This window comes from Cricetulus griseus (assembly GCF_003668045.3).
Source record: "Cricetulus griseus strain 17A/GY chromosome 1 unlocalized genomic scaffold, alternate assembly CriGri-PICRH-1.0 chr1_1, whole genome shotgun sequence".
In the NCBI taxonomy this organism is placed as follows: domain Eukaryota; kingdom Metazoa; phylum Chordata; class Mammalia; order Rodentia; family Cricetidae; genus Cricetulus; species Cricetulus griseus.
In genome coordinates, this window is record NW_023276807.1 from 76455145 (window position 1) to 76478645 (window position 23501).

Here is a 23501-nt window from a genome sequence, read left to right on the forward strand (position 1 = left end):
GGTGGCTATCTACTAAATTCTCCTCATACAGAAGGAAAGCCTATATCAATCCCCTCCTCTGGTATCTCTATGTCTTGTTAAATAAGGGTAGCTTGTGTTAAATGCATGATGGATGTGTGCACTTCCTTCCACAGACAAACTGCTGAGACACACTATGCCTGCTCTCTCAGAACAGTGCCCCGTACTCTAGTGCAGTCCTCTATGTAGGATTCTGGGTTAGGTTAAGGTCCTTCTGAAACAGCAATTAACAATTAACCAAAAGCACTTTGTAAATCTAGTTAGTTAATTGACACAAAACAACAATGTGTATGGTAAGAAGTGACAAGAATTACAACTCTGTGTTGTCAGGTGGCTGTCTTATAAGATGAAGAGCCTCCCACCGGGTAAGAGCTTTGGATAAGGACAGAAGAACAAGTAACACATTTCTACTTTCTGCTTTGACAGTAAGTTTTTTATTTAAATCAACTTGCCACCAAAAAAGTATACTGGTTTCTATTTCAGCACTCCAAAGACTCAAATTCCATATTTTTATAAAAATAACACTTCAGAAAGGTCACTTTTTTCAAACACCTTTTAAAAATGTGGCCAAAACACATCTAAAGACCCATAACACTGACTCAAAGGGCTGTCATCAATAGGATTGTTCTTGGCATCTTCTTAGTAGTTCAGTACAAAAGATTGGGACACACATTAGAGTAAAACCCAAAATAAACTTATACATCAAATCTTAAAATGTCAAGAAACCATGAAGCATATTGGATACTGATATCTTAGACCAAAGAGAGTCTAATGGTCAGCTCTTAAGCTGACTCTTCAAGCTTTGCTTTGCCTCTGACCTTAAAGTCTTTTAAAGGTTTGTTCTGTTTTTGAAAAACATTCCTTCCTGACTCTCTGGCCGTGTGACTTTAAACAGAGGGGATGGGAATCTGCTTTGCCGACGTGCTGTCATATTCCTGCATCAGATCATTGGTTGTGTAATAATGCATGGCAATGTACGAGCTGGCAAATCCAAAAGAGTTCACTGGCTGTAACTTCCCCAGACTGCTCTCTTCCTGGGAAGGGCTGCTGTTATAGATGCTGTAGTATGGTTCAATCCGAGTGTTGATGGGTGTAGAGCTGCTCTGACCACAGTGCTGGTGTCCAGCAGACACTTTGGGACTTACCACACTCTCCTTTGAGTGGCTTGGGCCACAAGCCTGGTCCACAAATTTCTTCTGTGGCTTTGGAGATAGCATGTAGGCAGAGTTTGTCTCATGATGGGAAGATTTATTTCTATTGATTTCAAGGTTCCCTTTTCCCATGGCTCGAAGTCGAGTCTTCTGTTTGCAGCAGAGAAAGGCCAAGCCAATGTACTGGAGGCACCAGAGCACTTTCCTTCTCAGCCCAGCACTGTTCCGGGAATATATAAAAGGGTTTAATCCTGATTTGAAAAATATCAGAGTAAATCCAAACAGTTCAAACTGGTAAAGGATGAAGCTCCCATTGTCAGACAGAACCACCTGCACCAGGGCGATCCCCAGAGGAAGACAGCACACCAGGACTGACAACACAATGATTACACAGGTGACCACAGCTTTGGAATCCTTGGCAGTGGAAAGGTTGATGGCTGATACCAGCTGGAGTCGATTGGCAGAGGGGTTCTGCATCTGGTTGGGATTCTTAGTGTGTCCATGAGTCTGAATGTGCTGTAGTTTGTTGTAACTCTGGTTCCTGTACAGTGCTGGCACAGCACACTGGGTAGGATCTCCACATCCCTTCACAGCGGCCCCCGTGAATGGCTGTGCTTTGGAAGCATCAACTGTGATCACAGGGGGACACTTTTTTACTTGAGCATTCTTCCGGAGGGTCTGAGCGATCATGATGTAGGAAACGGACACCACGGCAACACAGAAGGTAAAGTCAACAACATACAGGGACAGAATGGCTTTCCCTTCTCCAGCCATCAGACTGGACATGGGGAGACACAAGTGAGACTTACTGGTTCTCAGTGTAGCCAAGGTGGCAAGGGTAAAACTGGTGGCCCAGAGAAGCAAGGTGAGGAGCAAGATGCAGGAGAAGGAGGCTGTGCAATTAGGTTGCTTCCCTAACACCATTCGGAGCCGGTGCAGGGCTATTACAGCCACCATCTTGAGGGACATGATGATGAAGCCTGAACTGGTAAGGTGGAAGGTGAAGCAGAAAGTATCTGGGATGCTACTGGCTGAGCTGAAGAATAGCACAAAGGTGAACATGGGGGCTGTAATCCCACAGATAAAGAGATCACAGAAAGACAGGTTCAGGATCATGAAATCAAAGTTGGTTCTGAACTTCCTGAAGGCTGGGTCAAAGAAAGACAAGAAGACAATAAAGTTGCCATAAGAGCCTAGACAGAAGATAACGGCAAGCAGAAAAGTGCAGGTCACCAAGGTGGCCGTGTGGATAAAATCTCGAAGATCCTCCTGGAGTGAAGTGCTGTTTCCTCCCTGCAAGGGAGGTATGTACAGCAAGGTGGCATTGGGCACATTCTGAAGGGGGCCACTTGAGTTCATCTTCAGAGAAAGGTGTCTCTTACTTGTGTTCTCAAAAAAAAAAAAAAAATAATCAACAGGAAGAGAGTCGGGACCTCAACTCACAGACGAGGGACATGTGCCAAAAGAGAGCCAAGGAAGTTAAGCCTGCACAAAAAAAAAAAAAAAAAAAAAAAAGTACCCAGAAACAGAAAAGGATTAGCGAGCATAACAATTGCATTCCACTTTACAAAAGCATTCAAGTTCTTCATCTCTATTGCTTTGAAAGGCATGCCACAAAGTCTAACATAGAAAGGGCATCCCGGACCAGACAATGGAGACACACAGGAGGATGACTTCTCCACTGGAAGGCCATGATCTCTTCCTGGGTGGAGATACATCGGGGTGGTTGCAGGAACTACAAAGGGAAATGAATCTCTCTCTCCAGGAGGAGCTGAGAAAGGATGAAGGGAACTTTGGTGAGAAGCCAGCTGGGTGAAAGGTGATGGGCGGGGAGGAGAATGAACAGCTCGGGAAATAGAGAATAGGTTTCTGCAGCAAGACTGAGGCAAGCAACAGGATGTGCTTGAAATACTAGCAAGAGGGTATTGTTCATACATAATGTGGCCCTCAATAAATGCTCATAAATCACCAACAAATCCCATTATTTTGTCTAAGGAGAAACCTCTATTTCTCAGCATTTATTCTTTTCCTAGTTTGAGAGTTAAGTTCTTGGCCAATTGAAAACCCTCTTTTGAAAAAGAAAAATTCATGTAGGACTACATTTGAAAAAAGTTGAAAAAAATTAAAGTAACAAAATATGTCTGATATTATATTTGTAATTTCCAAGGTGCAAAGCAACCCTTTGGGGTCTGAAAATGTAGCACGATGGTGCTGCAGCTGTCAAGCATATAGGAGGGGTTTGGTGTGTGATCACCAGCAAACACGCACACACACACACACACACACACACACACACACACACACACACACCATACCACTATGAGAGCTGGAGAGATTGCCTAGTGATTAAAAGTATATATTGCTCTTGCAGAGGGCCCAGGTTCCAGTGCCAGCATCCAGGTTGGGTGGCCCATCTATAACTCCAACTCCAGAGGATCAGATGCCTTTTCTTGGACTCCATAGACATTTGCATTCCTTCATACACGTACCCCCATACACATATACACATACTATAAAAATGAAGTAAAATTTAAAAAGCACCACTACAGCAACTCTAAGTGTTAGTTATTATTACAACAGAGATGGCCTCATCATCAAATAAGAGGTTACATTAACTACACGTGTGTCTTGGGGCAGTATTATGCTAGCTGCTGAATGCACATAGATGATTAAGAAGCACTTTGAGCTTTAAAAGAATAACCTTCTTGTTCCTTTCTTTCTTCATAATCATTTTTCTCTCTTATGCAAGGAAATGTAATATATACTTACACCAATCTTCACTATCCATCCTCTCCCAAACAAGAATCCAGCAAGACAGATACCATTTAGTGCCCTGCTCTTGACAACTGGAGAATGTCTACTTTAGTCTAACATTGCAGGGTTAAACAATGGCACTGAGGGGGTCCAGAGCCTATGCTCAGAATGGTTAACCACCACCTTGAGCTGGACCCCAGAGGCTTCCAAGTGCCAACCCTTTAGCTATTGGATCAGGGGTGCAGACTGGGCCCAGTCAATGAGGGATTACTGGGGTTCTGAGCAATAGCTATGGACTGGATAGAACAGAAGCCTTTCAGCATTTGACCACAAGTACAGCTTGGCAGTGAGAATCAGACAGATGAGTTCTGGGAGAGTCACTCTGTCCCTCGTTAAGGCAGAAGCAGCCTTTGCTGCTACTTCAGTGACCACAGACTGCAGAACACACATGCTGACACCAACTTTTCTGCAAAATAAGTTTTCTTTAAACTAAGTCCTATGGGAGATAAAAGTATGAATCTAGAAAGAACATTTATCAATGGTTACAGTTATATAAGAATGGATAGCTATTACTGTTTTTAGTTTAAGGCTACATGCCTGTTTGTAAACAATTTTGATATTGTTACAGTGAAAAGACAATGTTTCACTGATGGTTAAAAAATGTTCCTTGGAGTTAATTTATAAAAAGGAAGAAAAAAAACCCTATCTGAGAAGGCACGGGGGGGGGGGGGCAGGGGAGGGGTGGAGACACTAGAGTAGCAAGAATTTGGGCCAGGGGAAGCATAAGAATGACAAACATGGTAGAGAAATAAAGATAAGTGGAACAATGGAAGTTACAAGACCCCAAAGACCCCAAGCTATACATGTAGAAGATGAGATGATGAGTCACCAACATTAACCAAGGTGAAAAAAGGACAGTAAGGAAAGGGGGGGACACAAAGTCTGGATTGGTGGCACAGGCTGTAATCTCAGATACTCAGGAGGCTGAGGACTGAGGCAGGAGGACCAGACAGCCTGGGCAACTCTGTATGACACTGTAGCAAATATATATATATATATATTGAAAGAAAGAAAAAAGAAAAGGCTGGGTGTTCTAGCTTAGTGGTAATGCACTTGCCTGGCATGCATGAGGTCTTAGGTTCAGTTCTGTGGTTGGGAAGATGGTTTGGAATTGCTGTGGGGGCAATGTTGCATAATCAATTAAAAATATATAGAACTCCACATTAGGAAATAACAGCAATACAATCTGTCAGCACAACTGTCAATGTCTATTAAGAAAGTGTTTGTGATATGCTGGGCACTATTCTCAGTGTTCCACGCTACTGAATTTCCCCAAAGTCTCAAAATAATATCTGTACCTCCATTCTGAAGATGAGGAAACCCAGTTGGAAAGATAACTCGGCAAGGCGGCAGAACTTCAACACAATCTAAACACTTGCTTCTCAAAGACCACATTCTTTAAGTCCATCACACACACACACACACACACACACACACACACACACACACACACACACACACACTCAAGAGAGGGATCCCTAGGTCAAAGCTAAATTACAACAGCTGTCATTTATTGCTATGCTCTCATACCTGAAGCTTTATATATCAAACTTTATTTCACTTTCAAAACAATCCTATTAAGTATTAAAATACTCTGTTCTCAAGTAAAAGTTCTTGGAATACAAAACTTCAAAAACAATAAAGAACAGGAGAGAAAGCCAATCCAGAGCTCAGTACTATCTCTTGGGATTTTAAGAGGAAATTAAGAACAAAAACAAATATATAAGCTGGACATGGTGACACATTCCTTTACTGACAGCACTCAGGAGGCAAAGGCAGGTGGATCTCTATTAGTTCAAAGCCAGCCTGGTCTACAAAGTGAGTTCCAGGACAACTAGGGCTATGACACAGAGAATATATATTATATACATACATACATACATACATACATACATACATACATGCATCTCGTGTGTGTGTGTGTGTGTGTGTGTGTGTGTGTGTGTGTGTGCGCGCGCGCGCCCGCATGTGTAGCCATCAAGTCCAGGACCCTGCACATGACAGTCAGGGGCTGTACCACTGAGCTATATCCCTAGCCCTAGAAAATATGTCTTTAAGTGAGAGGCTGTATTATCTCAAGAGGGAAGATGATGGTGGTAATGTTGCTGCTATATGGAAGTAACAAGCTCTCTTGACACCTATACAGCAAGTGATTGAACACAAAAATACTGCAGCAGAAAAATCTGGACCTGTATTTCATTACCAGAACCCAAATTGCATCTTCTTTACATTTAGGTTGAGCCCAGGCTTTAATGGCTGAGCCATCTCTCCAGACCACCAATGGCATCTTCTTATGACCCTGACCGGGGAAGGTGGGTATGTAGTTAACACTAAAAAGGTATGATGAAAGGAGGTTCAGCATGGACTATGATTTGTAATCCACTCTGTCCACAGAAACACCACTTTGTTGGTATCTGATGTGTACAAACATGAACAGCCAAGAAAATGATAATTCTGCGGACAGTTACTTGCTGTATAAGGTGTCAGGAGAGCTTGTGGAGGTAATAGTTAACAATAGCTTGCTGAACCTGCTGAATACAGTGTTAACCTGACAGGACTGTGAGAAGGTTTCAATATTGAACTGATGTGAGAAGAAGACCCACCCTAAATGTGGGCAGCATGATTCCATCAGCTGAGTCCTAGGCTGCATAAAGAGAAAAGTAACTAATACACAATTTTTGCTGTGGAATCTTTCTTATAAACTTGTCATATAGTCTTGAAAATAGATGACTTTGTAGATGTCTAATTTTCTCTTACTACACTTTCTCCTGCTTAAATTTACATCAGATAAAACTGTGATTGATAAACTAAAGTGAAGGTCTATGTCACAGTTACATCAGGAGAGCAAGATAGGAGAATCAGCTCAAGGTATTCCCAGGGTACAAAAGTAAGTTCAAAGCCAGCCTGGGAAATTCAGTGAAACCATCTCAAAAAATGAAAAGGGGGACTGGGAGCCGGGCGTTGGTGACACACGCCTTTAATCCCAGCACTGGGGAGGCAGAGGCAGGCGGATCTCTGTAAGTTTGAGGCCAACCTGGTCTCCGGAGCGAGTGCCAGGATAGGCTCCAAAACTACATGGAAACCCTGTCTTGAAAAACAAAAACCAAAAACCAAAAACCAAAACAAAACAAAACAAAAAAAACAGAAAAAAGAAAAGGGGGACTGGGATTATAAAAATGGATCAGAAGGTAAAGTCACTTGCTGTTAAGCAGGATTACCTGAGTTTGATCCCTGAGACCCGAATAGTGGGACTAGAGACAACTTCTTAGGTTGTCCTTAGACCTCTATACATACTTTATGGCACACACACACACACACACACAGAGAGAGAGAGAGAGAGAGAGAGAGAGAGAGAGAGAGAGAGAGAGAGAGAGAAATATGGGAGAGTGCTGAGGATATAGGTTAGTTGTAGCACTTGTCCAGCATGCATGAAGACCTACCTGATGGGAAATGTCTAGTAAATAAGATTGTGGGGTTAATTATTCTTAGTATGACCATATATGCTTCAAACTGTGGACAAAGTTTGTTCCTCAAAGATAACTTTTTTTATCTAAGGCCGAACATATTCATTGTGCAAAAGTGAACACTGTCACACTCTAATGGTTTTTAAGGGATTGGACAGAAGTATAAAGGAATCTAATCAGCATAGCACCATCTAGCATGAAACCTTCAGTGCTCAACAGAGGTCGGGGGCAGGGAAAGAGAGAGACAGAGAAATCACAGAGACACCACGACAAATGGCAACTCTTATAAAGGAAAACATTTAATTGGGCTTGTTTACAGGTTCAGAGGTTTAGTCCATTGCCATTATAGTGGGAAACATGGTGGCATAGGCAGACATGGTGCTGGGGAAGTAGCTGAGGGTTCTACATCTAGACTGGCAGGCAGCAGGAAGAGACCTGTGCCACTAGGACTGTCTTGAAACCTCAAAGCCCACCCACTAGTGACACACTTCCTCTAACAAGGCCACACCTCCTGGTAGTGCCACTTCCTATGAGCAGATGGGGGCCATTGTCATTCAAACCACCACAGGCATTCCTGCAATCCCAGCTCTTGGGAGGTCGAAACAGGATTTATAAATTTGAGGCTAGCCTATGCTACATAGTGAAAGACTGGACAGGACACCATATTGGAACCTGACTTTTCAGCAGAGTGTTCTAGCATACACCTGTAATCTCAGTGGTGAGGAAGTGGAGCAGAATGAGTTTGAGGCTAGCCTATACTGTATAGTAAGATCCTGTCTCAAATAAATGCATATATAGGTACATACATACATACATATATACAAGCAAACAAACAAAAAAACAAAGTTAGGATTTGCAGTATTTTTATTTTCCAAACTTATTTTAAAAGTACATTAAACATCGGAAATAGAAATCTGGCCTAATGATTAACATAAGAACACTTATTATAAAATGTTTTAGATATATATAATTTGCACACAGTAAGCTTCAAGAGAAAAATTAATGTACCCTGCAAATTAATCATATTCAACTGAATTCTCATTACTTTGATTTATAATTTTTAGCCCTTATGAGGAGACAAGTTATATATGTCTGTCTATACCAATATGACCATTATACTGGTATAGACAGACATATGTAGCTTATGAAGAAACACATTTTATCTCTCTATTTAAAGAAAGGAGGGGAGCCAAGCAATCTAGCCCACTATGTATTTCATGCAAATTAAGTCAATAATTGGTTGAACATAAAGAAACTTTCTATGTACATGCTTTGTCTTTGTTACTATATAATTTTTACTTCTCAAAATGGGCCCCATGCTGATCAAATAATTTCAAACACAGAGGTCACACAAGGAAACCTAACATTTAAAAATTTATAAGCAGTGATTTTTTTATAGCCTTTTGTTAAGTCACATTTTAAATGCCTGCTCCCTCAAAAGGGACATATACCTCTTTTTTCTGAATGTAATTTCTCAAATACTTTAAAGATTTATTTTACATGTCTGAGTGTTTTGCCTGCATGTATGTCTGTGCATCATATATGGACAGTGTCCGTGGAGGTCAGGAGAGGGCACTGGATCCCAGCGAACTGGGTTACAGAAGGCTGTGAGCCACCATGTGGGTGCTGAGAACTGAACCTGGATTCTCGGAAGAACAAGTGCTCTTAACCCCCGAGCAATCTCCCAAGTCCCAAACACATAAACCTTTAAAAGTGTGAATAATCTTGTTATTGATTACAAATTTGCTTACTTTATTGGACTAAACACTAAGTTTTCAATTAAGACAAAAGTCTAAGCCAGGGCTACATAGAAAAATCCTATCTCAAAAAGAAAACAAAACAAATAAAAAACCTTTCCACAATAAAAAAAAAAAAGACAAAAGTCTAATTGGTATTGGGCAGTGGTGGCACATACCTTTAATCTCAGCGTTTAGAAAGAATCTCTAAGTTCAGTCCAGCCTGGTCTAAAGAGAGAGTTCCAGGACAGCCAAGGCTACACAAAGAAATCCTCTCTCAGAAACAAAACAAAACAAAACCCCCATCTAATTGGTAACTTGCCAAAATTCTTCAGATGATTTTGGCAGAGGATATTAGATGTCTTAATTCTTTGCTGAAGAGAGGTATGTATACTGAATCTGTCTAATGGGAATATTAGTGATAACCACATTGTGTTGAATCTATAAAAACACAGTTGAAACAGGTAGGAGTGATTTCCAAAAGAATATCCAGCTACCAAAATAAAGGAGAGTGGATATGATATAAAACTTGGTAGCAAGAATAAATAAGAGAAAAGAGGGAGAAAGAGAAAGAGAGAACTGGGCAAGCAGTTCTAGAAGGTGAATTTGAATTTGCCCTCACACTTAAATTTCTGAAACAGATCTGACCAGTGAGCAAGCAATAGCTATAGGAGGCTAAACTAGTTCTAGGGAAGGGGCTGTTCTATGTCTCAGCACCTCCTGTGATCCTGGAGTTTGGGCAGAGCCTGGGACAGGGTGCTCTGAGCCGAGTGCCTTCTGTTCCTCGCACTTCTGAGCTTTGAGAATAATAGTTGGATATAACAGTTTGTAAAGATACTCTGTTTTGGATCTAATAGTTAGTATTCCAAAATTTTAGTGAATTCATATCCTAACTGCATTACCAAAATGTTTTTACATTAAAAAAATATAACTTCACAGTTGTCCTCCTAGGATTCAAGGTACCTAATAAAATTAGTTTCAGGTGTAAGAATAACATAGTTGCTCATTTCCAGTTTAAGGTTAATGAGAGAATATAAAACAATTAGTTTTGGGCTAGGGATGAAATTCAGTGGTAGACTGGTTGCCTAACATGCATGTGGACTGAGGTTCAATCTCAAGCCCCATAAAAATAGAACAAGGAAAAAAAAAGGTCAAAAAAATCTCCATCTGAAAATATTAATAGATCACCTTGAAAATTTTTCCATAGCAATATTTAAACTAGAAAGGTTATTTTTGAATATCTATGTGAATACTGTCAGGTGGCTATCTACTAAATTCTCCTCATACAGAAGGAAAGCCTATATCAATCCCCTCCTCTGGTATCTCTATGTCTTGTTAAATAAGGGTAGCTTGTGTTAAATGCATGATGGATGTGTGCACTTCCTTCCACAGACAAACTGCTGAGACACACTATGCCTGCTCTCTCAGAACAGTGCCCCGTACTCTAGTGCAGTCCTCTATGTAGGATTCTGGGTTAGGTTAAGGTCCTTCTGAAACAGCAATTAACAATTAACCAAAAGCACTTTGTAAATCTAGTTAGTTAATTGACACAAAACAACAATGTGTATGGTAAGAAGTGACAAGAATTACAACTCTGTGTTGTCAGGTGGCTGTCTTATAAGATGAAGAGCCTCCCACCGGGTAAGAGCTTTGGATAAGGACAGAAGAACAAGTAACACATTTCTACTTTCTGCTTTGACAGTAAGTTTTTTATTTAAATCAACTTGCCACCAAAAAAGTATACTGGTTTCTATTTCAGCACTCCAAAGACTCAAATTCCATATTTTTATAAAAATAACACTTCAGAAAGGTCACTTTTTTCAAACACCTTTTAAAAATGTGGCCAAAACACATCTAAAGACCCATAACACTGACTCAAAGGGCTGTCATCAATAGGATTGTTCTTGGCATCTTCTTAGTAGTTCAGTACAAAAGATTGGGACACACATTAGAGTAAAACCCAAAATAAACTTATACATCAAATCTTAAAATGTCAAGAAACCATGAAGCATATTGGATACTGATATCTTAGACCAAAGAGAGTCTAATGGTCAGCTCTTAAGCTGACTCTTCAAGCTTTGCTTTGCCTCTGACCTTAAAGTCTTTTAAAGGTTTGTTCTGTTTTTGAAAAACATTCCTTCCTGACTCTCTGGCCGTGTGACTTTAAACAGAGGGGATGGGAATCTGCTTTGCCGACGTGCTGTCATATTCCTGCATCAGATCATTGGTTGTGTAATAATGCATGGCAATGTACGAGCTGGCAAATCCAAAAGAGTTCACTGGCTGTAACTTCCCCAGACTGCTCTCTTCCTGGGAAGGGCTGCTGTTATAGATGCTGTAGTATGGTTCAATCCGAGTGTTGATGGGTGTAGAGCTGCTCTGACCACAGTGCTGGTGTCCAGCAGACACTTTGGGACTTACCACACTCTCCTTTGAGTGGCTTGGGCCACAAGCCTGGTCCACAAATTTCTTCTGTGGCTTTGGAGATAGCATGTAGGCAGAGTTTGTCTCATGATGGGAAGATTTATTTCTATTGATTTCAAGGTTCCCTTTTCCCATGGCTCGAAGTCGAGTCTTCTGTTTGCAGCAGAGAAAGGCCAAGCCAATGTACTGGAGGCACCAGAGCACTTTCCTTCTCAGCCCAGCACTGTTCCGGGAATATATAAAAGGGTTTAATCCTGATTTGAAAAATATCAGAGTAAATCCAAACAGTTCAAACTGGTAAAGGATGAAGCTCCCATTGTCAGACAGAACCACCTGCACCAGGGCGATCCCCAGAGGAAGACAGCACACCAGGACTGACAACACAATGATTACACAGGTGACCACAGCTTTGGAATCCTTGGCAGTGGAAAGGTTGATGGCTGATACCAGCTGGAGTCGATTGGCAGAGGGGTTCTGCATCTGGTTGGGATTCTTAGTGTGTCCATGAGTCTGAATGTGCTGTAGTTTGTTGTAACTCTGGTTCCTGTACAGTGCTGGCACAGCACACTGGGTAGGATCTCCACATCCCTTCACAGCGGCCCCCGTGAATGGCTGTGCTTTGGAAGCATCAACTGTGATCACAGGGGGACACTTTTTTACTTGAGCATTCTTCCGGAGGGTCTGAGCGATCATGATGTAGGAAACGGACACCACGGCAACACAGAAGGTAAAGTCAACAACATACAGGGACAGAATGGCTTTCCCTTCTCCAGCCATCAGACTGGACATGGGGAGACACAAGTGAGACTTACTGGTTCTCAGTGTAGCCAAGGTGGCAAGGGTAAAACTGGTGGCCCAGAGAAGCAAGGTGAGGAGCAAGATGCAGGAGAAGGAGGCTGTGCAATTAGGTTGCTTCCCTAACACCATTCGGAGCCGGTGCAGGGCTATTACAGCCACCATCTTGAGGGACATGATGATGAAGCCTGAACTGGTAAGGTGGAAGGTGAAGCAGAAAGTATCTGGGATGCTACTGGCTGAGCTGAAGAATAGCACAAAGGTGAACATGGGGGCTGTAATCCCACAGATAAAGAGATCACAGAAAGACAGGTTCAGGATCATGAAATCAAAGTTGGTTCTGAACTTCCTGAAGGCTGGGTCAAAGAAAGACAAGAAGACAATAAAGTTGCCATAAGAGCCTAGACAGAAGATAACGGCAAGCAGAAAAGTGCAGGTCACCAAGGTGGCCGTGTGGATAAAATCTCGAAGATCCTCCTGGAGTGAAGTGCTGTTTCCTCCCTGCAAGGGAGGTATGTACAGCAAGGTGGCATTGGGCACATTCTGAAGGGGGCCACTTGAGTTCATCTTCAGAGAAAGGTGTCTCTTACTTGTGTTCTCAAAAAAAAAAAAAAAATAATCAACAGGAAGAGAGTCGGGACCTCAACTCACAGACGAGGGACATGTGCCAAAAGAGAGCCAAGGAAGTTAAGCCTGCACAAAAAAAAAAAAAAAAAAAAAAAAGTACCCAGAAACAGAAAAGGATTAGCGAGCATAACAATTGCATTCCACTTTACAAAAGCATTCAAGTTCTTCATCTCTATTGCTTTGAAAGGCATGCCACAAAGTCTAACATAGAAAGGGCATCCCGGACCAGACAATGGAGACACACAGGAGGATGACTTCTCCACTGGAAGGCCATGATCTCTTCCTGGGTGGAGATACATCGGGGTGGTTGCAGGAACTACAAAGGGAAATGAATCTCTCTCTCCAGGAGGAGCTGAGAAAGGATGAAGGGAACTTTGGTGAGAAGCCAGCTGGGTGAAAGGTGATGGGCGGGGAGGAGAATGAACAGCTCGGGAAATAGAGAATAGGTTTCTGCAGCAAGACTGAGGCAAGCAACAGGATGTGCTTGAAATACTAGCAAGAGGGTATTGTTCATACATAATGTGGCCCTCAATAAATGCTCATAAATCACCAACAAATCCCATTATTTTGTCTAAGGAGAAACCTCTATTTCTCAGCATTTATTCTTTTCCTAGTTTGAGAGTTAAGTTCTTGGCCAATTGAAAACCCTCTTTTGAAAAAGAAAAATTCATGTAGGACTACATTTGAAAAAAGTTGAAAAAAATTAAAGTAACAAAATATGTCTGATATTATATTTGTAATTTCCAAGGTGCAAAGCAACCCTTTGGGGTCTGAAAATGTAGCACGATGGTGCTGCAGCTGTCAAGCATATAGGAGGGGTTTGGTGTGTGATCACCAGCAAACACGCACACACACACACACACACACACACACACACACACACACACACCATACCACTATGAGAGCTGGAGAGATTGCCTAGTGATTAAAAGTATATATTGCTCTTGCAGAGGGCCCAGGTTCCAGTGCCAGCATCCAGGTTGGGTGGCCCATCTATAACTCCAACTCCAGAGGATCAGATGCCTTTTCTTGGACTCCATAGACATTTGCATTCCTTCATACACGTACCCCCATACACATATACACATACTATAAAAATGAAGTAAAATTTAAAAAGCACCACTACAGCAACTCTAAGTGTTAGTTATTATTACAACAGAGATGGCCTCATCATCAAATAAGAGGTTACATTAACTACACGTGTGTCTTGGGGCAGTATTATGCTAGCTGCTGAATGCACATAGATGATTAAGAAGCACTTTGAGCTTTAAAAGAATAACCTTCTTGTTCCTTTCTTTCTTCATAATCATTTTTCTCTCTTATGCAAGGAAATGTAATATATACTTACACCAATCTTCACTATCCATCCTCTCCCAAACAAGAATCCAGCAAGACAGATACCATTTAGTGCCCTGCTCTTGACAACTGGAGAATGTCTACTTTAGTCTAACATTGCAGGGTTAAACAATGGCACTGAGGGGGTCCAGAGCCTATGCTCAGAATGGTTAACCACCACCTTGAGCTGGACCCCAGAGGCTTCCAAGTGCCAACCCTTTAGCTATTGGATCAGGGGTGCAGACTGGGCCCAGTCAATGAGGGATTACTGGGGTTCTGAGCAATAGCTATGGACTGGATAGAACAGAAGCCTTTCAGCATTTGACCACAAGTACAGCTTGGCAGTGAGAATCAGACAGATGAGTTCTGGGAGAGTCACTCTGTCCCTCGTTAAGGCAGAAGCAGCCTTTGCTGCTACTTCAGTGACCACAGACTGCAGAACACACATGCTGACACCAACTTTTCTGCAAAATAAGTTTTCTTTAAACTAAGTCCTATGGGAGATAAAAGTATGAATCTAGAAAGAACATTTATCAATGGTTACAGTTATATAAGAATGGATAGCTATTACTGTTTTTAGTTTAAGGCTACATGCCTGTTTGTAAACAATTTTGATATTGTTACAGTGAAAAGACAATGTTTCACTGATGGTTAAAAAATGTTCCTTGGAGTTAATTTATAAAAAGGAAGAAAAAAAACCCTATCTGAGAAGGCACGGGGGGGGGGCAGGGGAGGGGTGGAGACACTAGAGTAGCAAGAATTTGGGCCAGGGGAAGCATAAGAATGACAAACATGGTAGAGAAATAAAGATAAGTGGAACAATGGAAGTTACAAGACCCCAAAGACCCCAAGCTATACATGTAGAAGATGAGATGATGAGTCACCAACATTAACCAAGGTGAAAAAAGGACAGTAAGGAAAGGGGGGGACACAAAGTCTGGATTGGTGGCACAGGCTGTAATCTCAGATACTCAGGAGGCTGAGGACTGAGGCAGGAGGACCAGACAGCCTGGGCAACTCTGTATGACACTGTAGCAAATATATATATATATATATTGAAAGAAAGAAAAAAGAAAAGGCTGGGTGTTCTAGCTTAGTGGTAATGCACTTGCCTGGCATGCATGAGGTCTTAGGTTCAGTTCTGTGGTTGGGAAGATGGTTTGGAATTGCTGTGGGGGCAATGTTGCATAATCAATTAAAAATATATAGAACTCCACATTAGGAAATAACAGCAATACAATCTGTCAGCACAACTGTCAATGTCTATTAAGAAAGTGTTTGTGATATGCTGGGCACTATTCTCAGTGTTCCACGCTACTGAATTTCCCCAAAGTCTCAAAATAATATCTGTACCTCCATTCTGAAGATGAGGAAACCCAGTTGGAAAGATAACTCGGCAAGGCGGCAGAACTTCAACACAATCTAAACACTTGCTTCTCAAAGACCACATTCTTTAAGTCCATCACACACACACACACACACACACACACACACACACACACACACACACACACACACTCAAGAGAGGGATCCCTAGGTCAAAGCTAAATTACAACAGCTGTCATTTATTGCTATGCTCTCATACCTGAAGCTTTATATATCAAACTTTATTTCACTTTCAAAACAATCCTATTAAGTATTAAAATACTCTGTTCTCAAGTAAAAGTTCTTGGAATACAAAACTTCAAAAACAATAAAGAACAGGAGAGAAAGCCAATCCAGAGCTCAGTACTATCTCTTGGGATTTTAAGAGGAAATTAAGAACAAAAACAAATATATAAGCTGGACATGGTGACACATTCCTTTACTGACAGCACTCAGGAGGCAAAGGCAGGTGGATCTCTATTAGTTCAAAGCCAGCCTGGTCTACAAAGTGAGTTCCAGGACAACTAGGGCTATGACACAGAGAATATATATTATATACATACATACATACATACATACATACATACATACATGCATCTCGTGTGTGTGTGTGTGTGTGTGTGTGTGTGTGTGTGTGTGTGTGTGTGTGTGTGTATTTAGTGCTTTGGAACAAAGTCAATAGTGGTTCACTAGTGATTCCTAAACACTAAATGTATCAGAATAATTTTAATTTATAATACCAGCTTTACATTTTATTTTATTTTATTTATTTATTTTTGGTTTTTTGAGACAGGGTTTCTCTGTGGCTTTGGAGGCTGTCCTGGAACTTGCTCAGTAGACCTGAGGCTGGCCTGTGGGAAACTTGTGGTACATTTTCTTAATTGATGTGGGCTCACTGTGGGTGGTTCTGGGTACCATAAGAAAACAGGCTGAGCAAGCCATGAAAAAAGCAAGCCAGTACACAGGTGTCCTCCACAGCATCTCCATCAGTTCCTGCTTTGAATTCCTGCCCTGACTTTGTGTGATATACTATGAGTTATAAAATGAAATAAACCTTTTTCTCACCAAGTGGCTTTGGTCACAGTGTTTTAGCATAGCAACAGAGACCCTAAGACAGGAATACATGTGGAGTTTTAAGGATAATTTGTGTAAATTGGATCTCTGCTTTGATCATGTGGGTCCTCAGGATTGTTGACAAGGACCTTTACTGGTGAGCCATTTCACCAGTCCAGAATACCAGTCCTTTTTTGTTTTTTCAAGACAGGGTTTCTCAGTGGCTTTGGAGGTTGCCCTGGAACTAGCTCTTGTAGACCAGGCTGGTCTTGAACTCACAGACATCCACCTGCCTCTGCCTCCTGAGTGCTGGGATTAAAGCACGTGCCACTACCACCTGGCCCAGAATACCAGTCTTAAGCATATATATTAACCACAGAAGACATGATGAGCAGAGTGTAGTAGCATACATCTGGGGAGGCTGAGCCAAGAGGACCACGAATTCAAAGCCAGCCAGGATTATAAGTAAATTTCTAGTCTGGATTACATACAGATGGTAAGACTTTTTCACAAAATTAACACGCATCTCATTACAGTTGAGGAGGGATACTGAGGTAACTAGAAGAACCAGGAATTCCAAACATACTGCATAGTGTCAACTCCTATTAAAATGCAGCGTGGCACAGGACCTTAATTCCAGCGCACAGGAGGCAGAAGCAGGCAGATCTTGAGACTAGTCTGATCTACATAGCAAGCTCCAGGCCAACCAAGGCTATACAGAGAGACTGTGTTGTAAAACCAGCAAAATAAGATGTTTAAAAGTTGGATGTGGCGGCAAAACCTGTAATCCCAAGCACTCACGAGGATAAGGCAAGAAGACCACCTCCTTGAAAGCCAGCCTGGGCTACATACTAAGCCCCCTCTCTTTAAAAAGAAAAAGTGTGATGGGTTCCCAATACTGTGCTGTTTTAATTTTTGAAGCAAACGTTAGGACATTTCTAAGCCTTACAAGTTAACTCATGACTTGGATTATTACAATCTATCCCACCCCCAAGAAGTGTCCTTTCTTCCTGGCAGGCATTTTCTGAGCCTAACCCTCACAGGAAACAAAGTTCTGTCCCATTCCTGCTGATTTGAATGGCTCTGGGAAACCTCAGGGAGGCTAGATAACTCGCCCAAGGTCAGTGAGATATTTCAAACCTCCCATTCTTTCTAACCAGCTGAACTGCCCCTTGATACTGCCAATAGCTGACAGGGTGGGAAGACCTGGGTCTCGGGTGGAGGGAGGCGGCTGTGAACTAAGGACCAAGGGAGTGGGAGACTGCAGGTTTACCCCCATTAGTTATTGGCTGTGGGTAGGGGCCCTCTAGAATTTAAGGAAAGATAGGCCTAGGTCGGTCCAGGGATGCTTGGACTCAACCTTGTGGTGGTGGGTTGTGGTCCATCCATTTAGAGCCTAGGAGATTCCTGCAGGCTGCAGGCGAACACTGCCATCCTGCCAGGCCAAACTCAGCTTGCTCCCCGCTCCCGCCAGAGTCCTTCTGGTCTGGGCCCGCGGCCTCTCACCTGAGGGCTGGCCACAGCGCCGCCCTTCCTCCTCCATGTCGCAGCCGCGACACCAGCTGAGCCGGCGGACCTGGATGCTGCCAGGCTAAAGGAATCGTCGCCATTGCCGCCTCCATCTCCACGCATCCCTGGAGCCTTGGCGAGCCTGGCGGAAGACGCAGTCACCAACCGAACACGGGGCGCGGCCCCTCCCTCCAGCCCTGGCCGCCCCGCCTGCCGGCACCCTCCCGCTGCCCGGATTGTGAAGTGCGCAGAGGCATCCTCAGCCTGTGGGCGTGCGCCAGGACCCTAGGTTGCCTCACCGTGATACACAGCAAAGAAGACAGTTAAGGCAGGGATGCCAGGCACAATGCAACCCTGAGGTAAGGCTTGCTTTTGGAGGAGACCGGGAGTCTGAGATGAAGGGGGGTCTCTCTACAGGCCTCTGAGAATACCTACAGATAGGATAGCCTTCAAGCTGGCCTTCTTGGCTTTCTCACTAGCCTGTTCAGGTCATTATAACAACTTTAATTAAACCAACTTCAGTACACGTACGTGTCCTAGAAATAGAAGTATGGGTGGGTGAAATGTAAACAGAAAACAGGAACTATTAAATTGTGTTGAGTGTGAAAATCTTGAAAAGTGACTGTGCAACCCAGTTAGGCCTATTTTAACAAACACCAAAAAAAAAAAAAAAAGACGACTAATAGCGTCTCATCTCCTAAAGTCCATACGTCTATAAATAAACTCAATTTGGCTTTTAGTCGGAGTCATCACGAAATTTATCTACTTTACTCCTTCAGGATTCCAGCATGGTTAATTACGCTTCTCCTACTTTTCTAATCTCATCTGATATTTAGAAATACAGAATGTATTTAAAAATGTCCCTTCTTCCAGCTGGTACTAGAAGTCAAAAACCTTGACTTCCATCCAGGTGAAATATCTTGTGGAGCTACTACAACCTTGCTCCATTTTTACTTAACTTTTTCTTTATAAATACAAACTAGTAACAAATTTAAATTTTCCCCACACTTTTTGCTAAGAAAGATGCTAGAAGAGTTTTGTGAAATACCGGAATTGTTTAGAAATAAAGAATACTAAAGAACAATTCCCAACTAATTCCCACATAAATCATGTTCTACTCCCCAGACACCTGGCAATATAGCAGTTCTAAGATATGCTGTCAGTAAGGGTAACACTGGGCTCTAGAAACAATTGAGGGAAAAAAAAAAATTGGCAGTTACAGTGGAAATTCTGACCCAAAGTATATGTCTCTCCAAATAAATTAACTACTGCTTGCACATCGGTTCTAGAGCTATGTGGGGTTACTCAGAAATACAAAATAATAATGTGCAAAGATATAGCAGTGAGGTTGATAAACTAGAGTACAACACCTGCATACTAATACAAAAGACATGTGAACAGGCTATCCATCTGTATAAAACCAGCATTCCAGCACAAACCAACTGACACGCCATTAACATGTCCATTTGGGGAAAGCATATACCAAGGTGAATAACATGTTCATATTCACTGGGCACAGTGGCAAACAACTGTAATCAGGATCTCTCCACCTAAATCTTATTCCTTGGATTCGCTGATAGAAGCTGTAAAGTGTTAAGCATTAAGACAGGCACTAGAGTGTATTCTGAAGTATAGAAAATGGAAAGCTACTTTAATATCCAACAGTGGAACAATACTCAAACCATGAGAAAGATCTACAAAGGCACCCCCCTCAACTGCTGGGTTTGTACTCATGGACTCTGCTGTGCTAGGCAAGCCCTTGACTATTGAACTATACTCTAGAGTCCCTCAGTCACATTAACAGTGAAGAAAAGAGCCTTTAAATACGATCTGCAAAGGATCCCTTCAGAAACTAAAGATTAGATCTTACAAACCCCTACATTTTGTTCTTTCATTACTCACCCAAACTCACAGAAACCTATGACCTTTCCAGTCTAACCAACAATGGCTTTCTAATACTGTTGCCTCTCTGCTGCATTCTGCCAGCTTGCATCTCGTTGACATTGTTTTTGCTCCATCCTTATTGTATCACATATTCCCAAAGCTGCATTAGATAGCATCAACCATCCAGTTCTTCTCTCTCTCATTCCAGTTTGGGACCACTTGTAGAAAATCATGCAATGATAAAACATTTAATTTCAAACTAATAAGGAACAAACCTGATATTGCTGCTACGAGGATATTCAGATTAAGGGATTCTGCTTTTAGGTCGAGTAGAATCTAGATCTGGTTTTTTTTTTCATCAGGTACTTATCACTGATAGGCTAAATCAATAAGGATTTTTTTGTTGTTGTTGAAATTTTAGTCTTATTCGTAGTCTTCTGGCTCAGGATCCAGAATGCTTTATTTGTAGGTGCCACCCTGACACTTTAAAAAGATGGTGAAGCCTGAATTCCATCCAGCAAAATTTTAACTAAAGATACTACCAAGCACATATTTCTTTAAATTCCCACTTAGGAGCTAAAGCTATTTATATATATTTTCTACAACAAAACTAATAAACAACTAAAATAGGAAAAAGAAAAGTCTGAAGTGGGCAATAATTCAAAGTCTCACTACTTAAAGGGTGGTCTTAGAGAATCACCCATTTAGGTGATGACAGAAAAGTTCACCTGTACTATTAAATGTGCTAATCACTAGTTACATGTGGCTAGCAAGAACATGTCCTGTACTTAACAGGGCAGAGTTAGGTAATTCATTCTGGCCAAAGGGAAAAAATTCACAGATGTAAACCTAAGAAGGCAAATAATCCACAAAAGTTACTGCCTAGAAAACTGTCTTCTCTTAATGAAGACAGAAGTCAGGCATCAAAAACAATCTATTTTATTGGGTTTTAAACTAGTTACACAATTGAAATCATCAATTAGGCACCACTCTATACAGGGATTGTGTCTGTATATGCTGACACTTCAATATTCTACTCAGACCACTGCTGTGCTTAAATTGGAAAGCTCAGCATGTAAACACTAAAAAATATACCGCAGTGTTCCTTTAGGGGTGTGTCACAGATGACATTCATTAACTTGTGAATTATCCCAACTAAAAGATAGTCTGAACTTTTTAAGTTGTGACAGGCAAACATGTTATCATTCAGAGATACACACAGAAAGGTACAAAAAATCCAGATATTTTAATATTAAATAATCCTACTTTTCAGCTTTTGTAACATGAAAAGATAAAAGAAAATAATTTAAAAACACACACTAAAAATGGTATTGTGTAGGTACAAAAGCCCCAAGTTGCTATAGTAAAATGTTGTGTGTGAATCCTTACAAACGAGTCACACAATGGTTGTGTTAAGGGCTGCATCTGTACAAAATCTTGCCAATGTTATCTCTACAGTTTACACAACCTTTTACATCTATGTAACACACCAAACAAGTCACATACCAACTCTTATTAGTTTCAATGATTCTGCAGGCAGGAAGGAATGCAGGCAGAAGGGGGAGAGGGAAGAGGGAAAGGCAGGGATGGGGCAGAAGGGGGGAGAGGGAGGGAGGAAGAGAGGGAGAGGGGGAAATAGAGAGAGAGAGAGCAAGCGAGAGATATGAAAAGAAAATTTCCTTAAACACAGCAATTGTACAATTGTCCATTTATATGAGGTACAACGTATTTCAAGGTGAGGTGCAAAACAATATTTATGAAGACTAAAGGGTAAAAAGCAACCAGCCAAGGTGTTTATTGATGTTGTTTTTATTTTTAAAATCACACACTGTATACACATACAAATCAGTCTAAAATTTATTCACCAAACCCCCAGTTTTTCAGCAATTGGCTCTTATTCAGCACCAAAAACTCCAGTCTGTGGGGACACAGACGAAGACTTCTGCAATGTGGTCAAACAATCTGTCAGGTCATAGGTTAATTCTGAGACTAGCCCACTTTGATCCGTTTCTCTTCGTGGCTCTCCAGACTTCAGATGCATGGCCCATGGCCTACTACCATTAAATCCAACAGCCTTTGAGGAAGGAGTCAAAATAATTGGAGATGAACGAAACGACAGGACCTACATTACTGACGAGTATTCTCTCCATTCCAAGGAAATTGTTTTTTAACAAATTTCTAGACTGTTTGGTCATGATGCCATGATCATACTGGGTTATTTCTAGTCTGAGACTTTGTGACTTTGTCATACGTCTCAAAGAAAAAGTGATCAGTATTCTGGGAAACTTCAGGACAAGTTAGGAAATCAAATGGCAGCTGGGAACCTGTGAACGAAGACTAATGAGGCCAAACACCGAAGTCACTAAAATGAAGACAGCTCAACAGAGGCTGAATTGTGAGACCTGCAGAGAGTCACCACAGATGATACCTGAGGATCTGGAATTTTTGATGAATTGAGCCCCAAATCAGGACTAGTCATCTGCATTAAGGAGGAAAAAAAAAATTCTGTTAGGTAACAAAACACTCAGTTGTAAAATCCCACCTGCTTGTCTCTCAGTGTCATGGTATGTTTTTCTTTTTTTTTCCCTCCCTGATCTTTCCCAGTACCCTTCACTTCCTTCAGGAATTTCTGAAGCTTTTATGAGTAGACTTTCTTCATTTCCCTGTCCCCTGAATAGGGACTTCCTGCCCCCCACCTTACAGAGGGTAATATGCATTTATGAATTTAGATGACTTGTATTCAGTGAGGAATACCTTTAATACCAGCACTCCTGAAGGGGGAGAGGCAGAGTGAGTTTGAGGCCACCTGATTAACATAGTGAATTCTAGAATAGCTGGGGTAGGGGGTAAAGAATCTAAAAAAAAAACAAAAAACAAAAAAAAAAAAAAAACAAAAAACAAAAAACAAAAACAAAAACAAAAACCAAACAAACAAAAAAGATTCCAGATAATGGACTAGAGAGACGACTCAAAAGTTAAGAGCATTTCTTCCCAGCAACTAACACAATCATCAACTCAGTTCCCTCCTCTGGCCTCCACAAGCATGGCATGCACATGTGCACATATATTCAAGTCAAATACTCATACACATTAAAAAAAAAAAAAAAAAAAAAAAAGAATCCAGATGAAGTGTTCTCATGACTACAGAACCCAGAGTTCCCAGTATCACCCCAAATGTTCCACTCAGGAAGCAACTTGGACTACAATTTCTTTTCTTTCACCTGACTAACCCAGGCTACTACTTGTTTTTTAACTGTCTCATAAATTCCCTGCCTAAATATGGAAACAAAGTCATGAGAAATTCTATGGGACTTATTTCCACTGAA

General features: G+C 41.5%; 3 protein-coding genes across 4 annotated transcripts in view; all 3 read right to left on the reverse strand.

Annotated features, from left to right (window-relative positions):
* Positions 1–217: 217 nt before the first annotated feature.
* On the reverse strand, positions 218–2589 carry Gpr75 (G protein-coupled receptor 75). The gene has a single exon (XM_027387710.2). It carries the CDS (start codon positions 2526–2528, stop codon positions 906–908), a length of 1623 nt encoding a protein of 540 aa, XP_027243511.1. The 5' UTR covers positions 2529–2589; the 3' UTR covers positions 218–905.
* An 8069-nt stretch (positions 2590–10658) lies between these two features.
* LOC118237731 (probable G-protein coupled receptor 75) lies at positions 10659–13030 on the reverse strand. Its single transcript, XM_035453502.1, has one exon. The coding sequence runs from the start codon at positions 12967–12969 to the stop codon at positions 11347–11349; it is 1623 nt and encodes a 540-aa protein (XP_035309393.1). The 5' UTR covers positions 12970–13030; the 3' UTR covers positions 10659–11346.
* An 8936-nt stretch (positions 13031–21966) lies between these two features.
* Psme4 (proteasome activator subunit 4) overlaps positions 21967–23501 on the reverse strand; it is a 105219-nt gene continuing 103684 nt past the window's right edge. For both annotated transcript variants that reach the window (XM_027387689.2, XM_027387691.2), the window contains one exon: positions 21967–22654. The gene's annotated coding sequence lies outside the window, so the exon portion shown is untranslated. The remainder of the gene's footprint in view (positions 22655–23501) is intronic.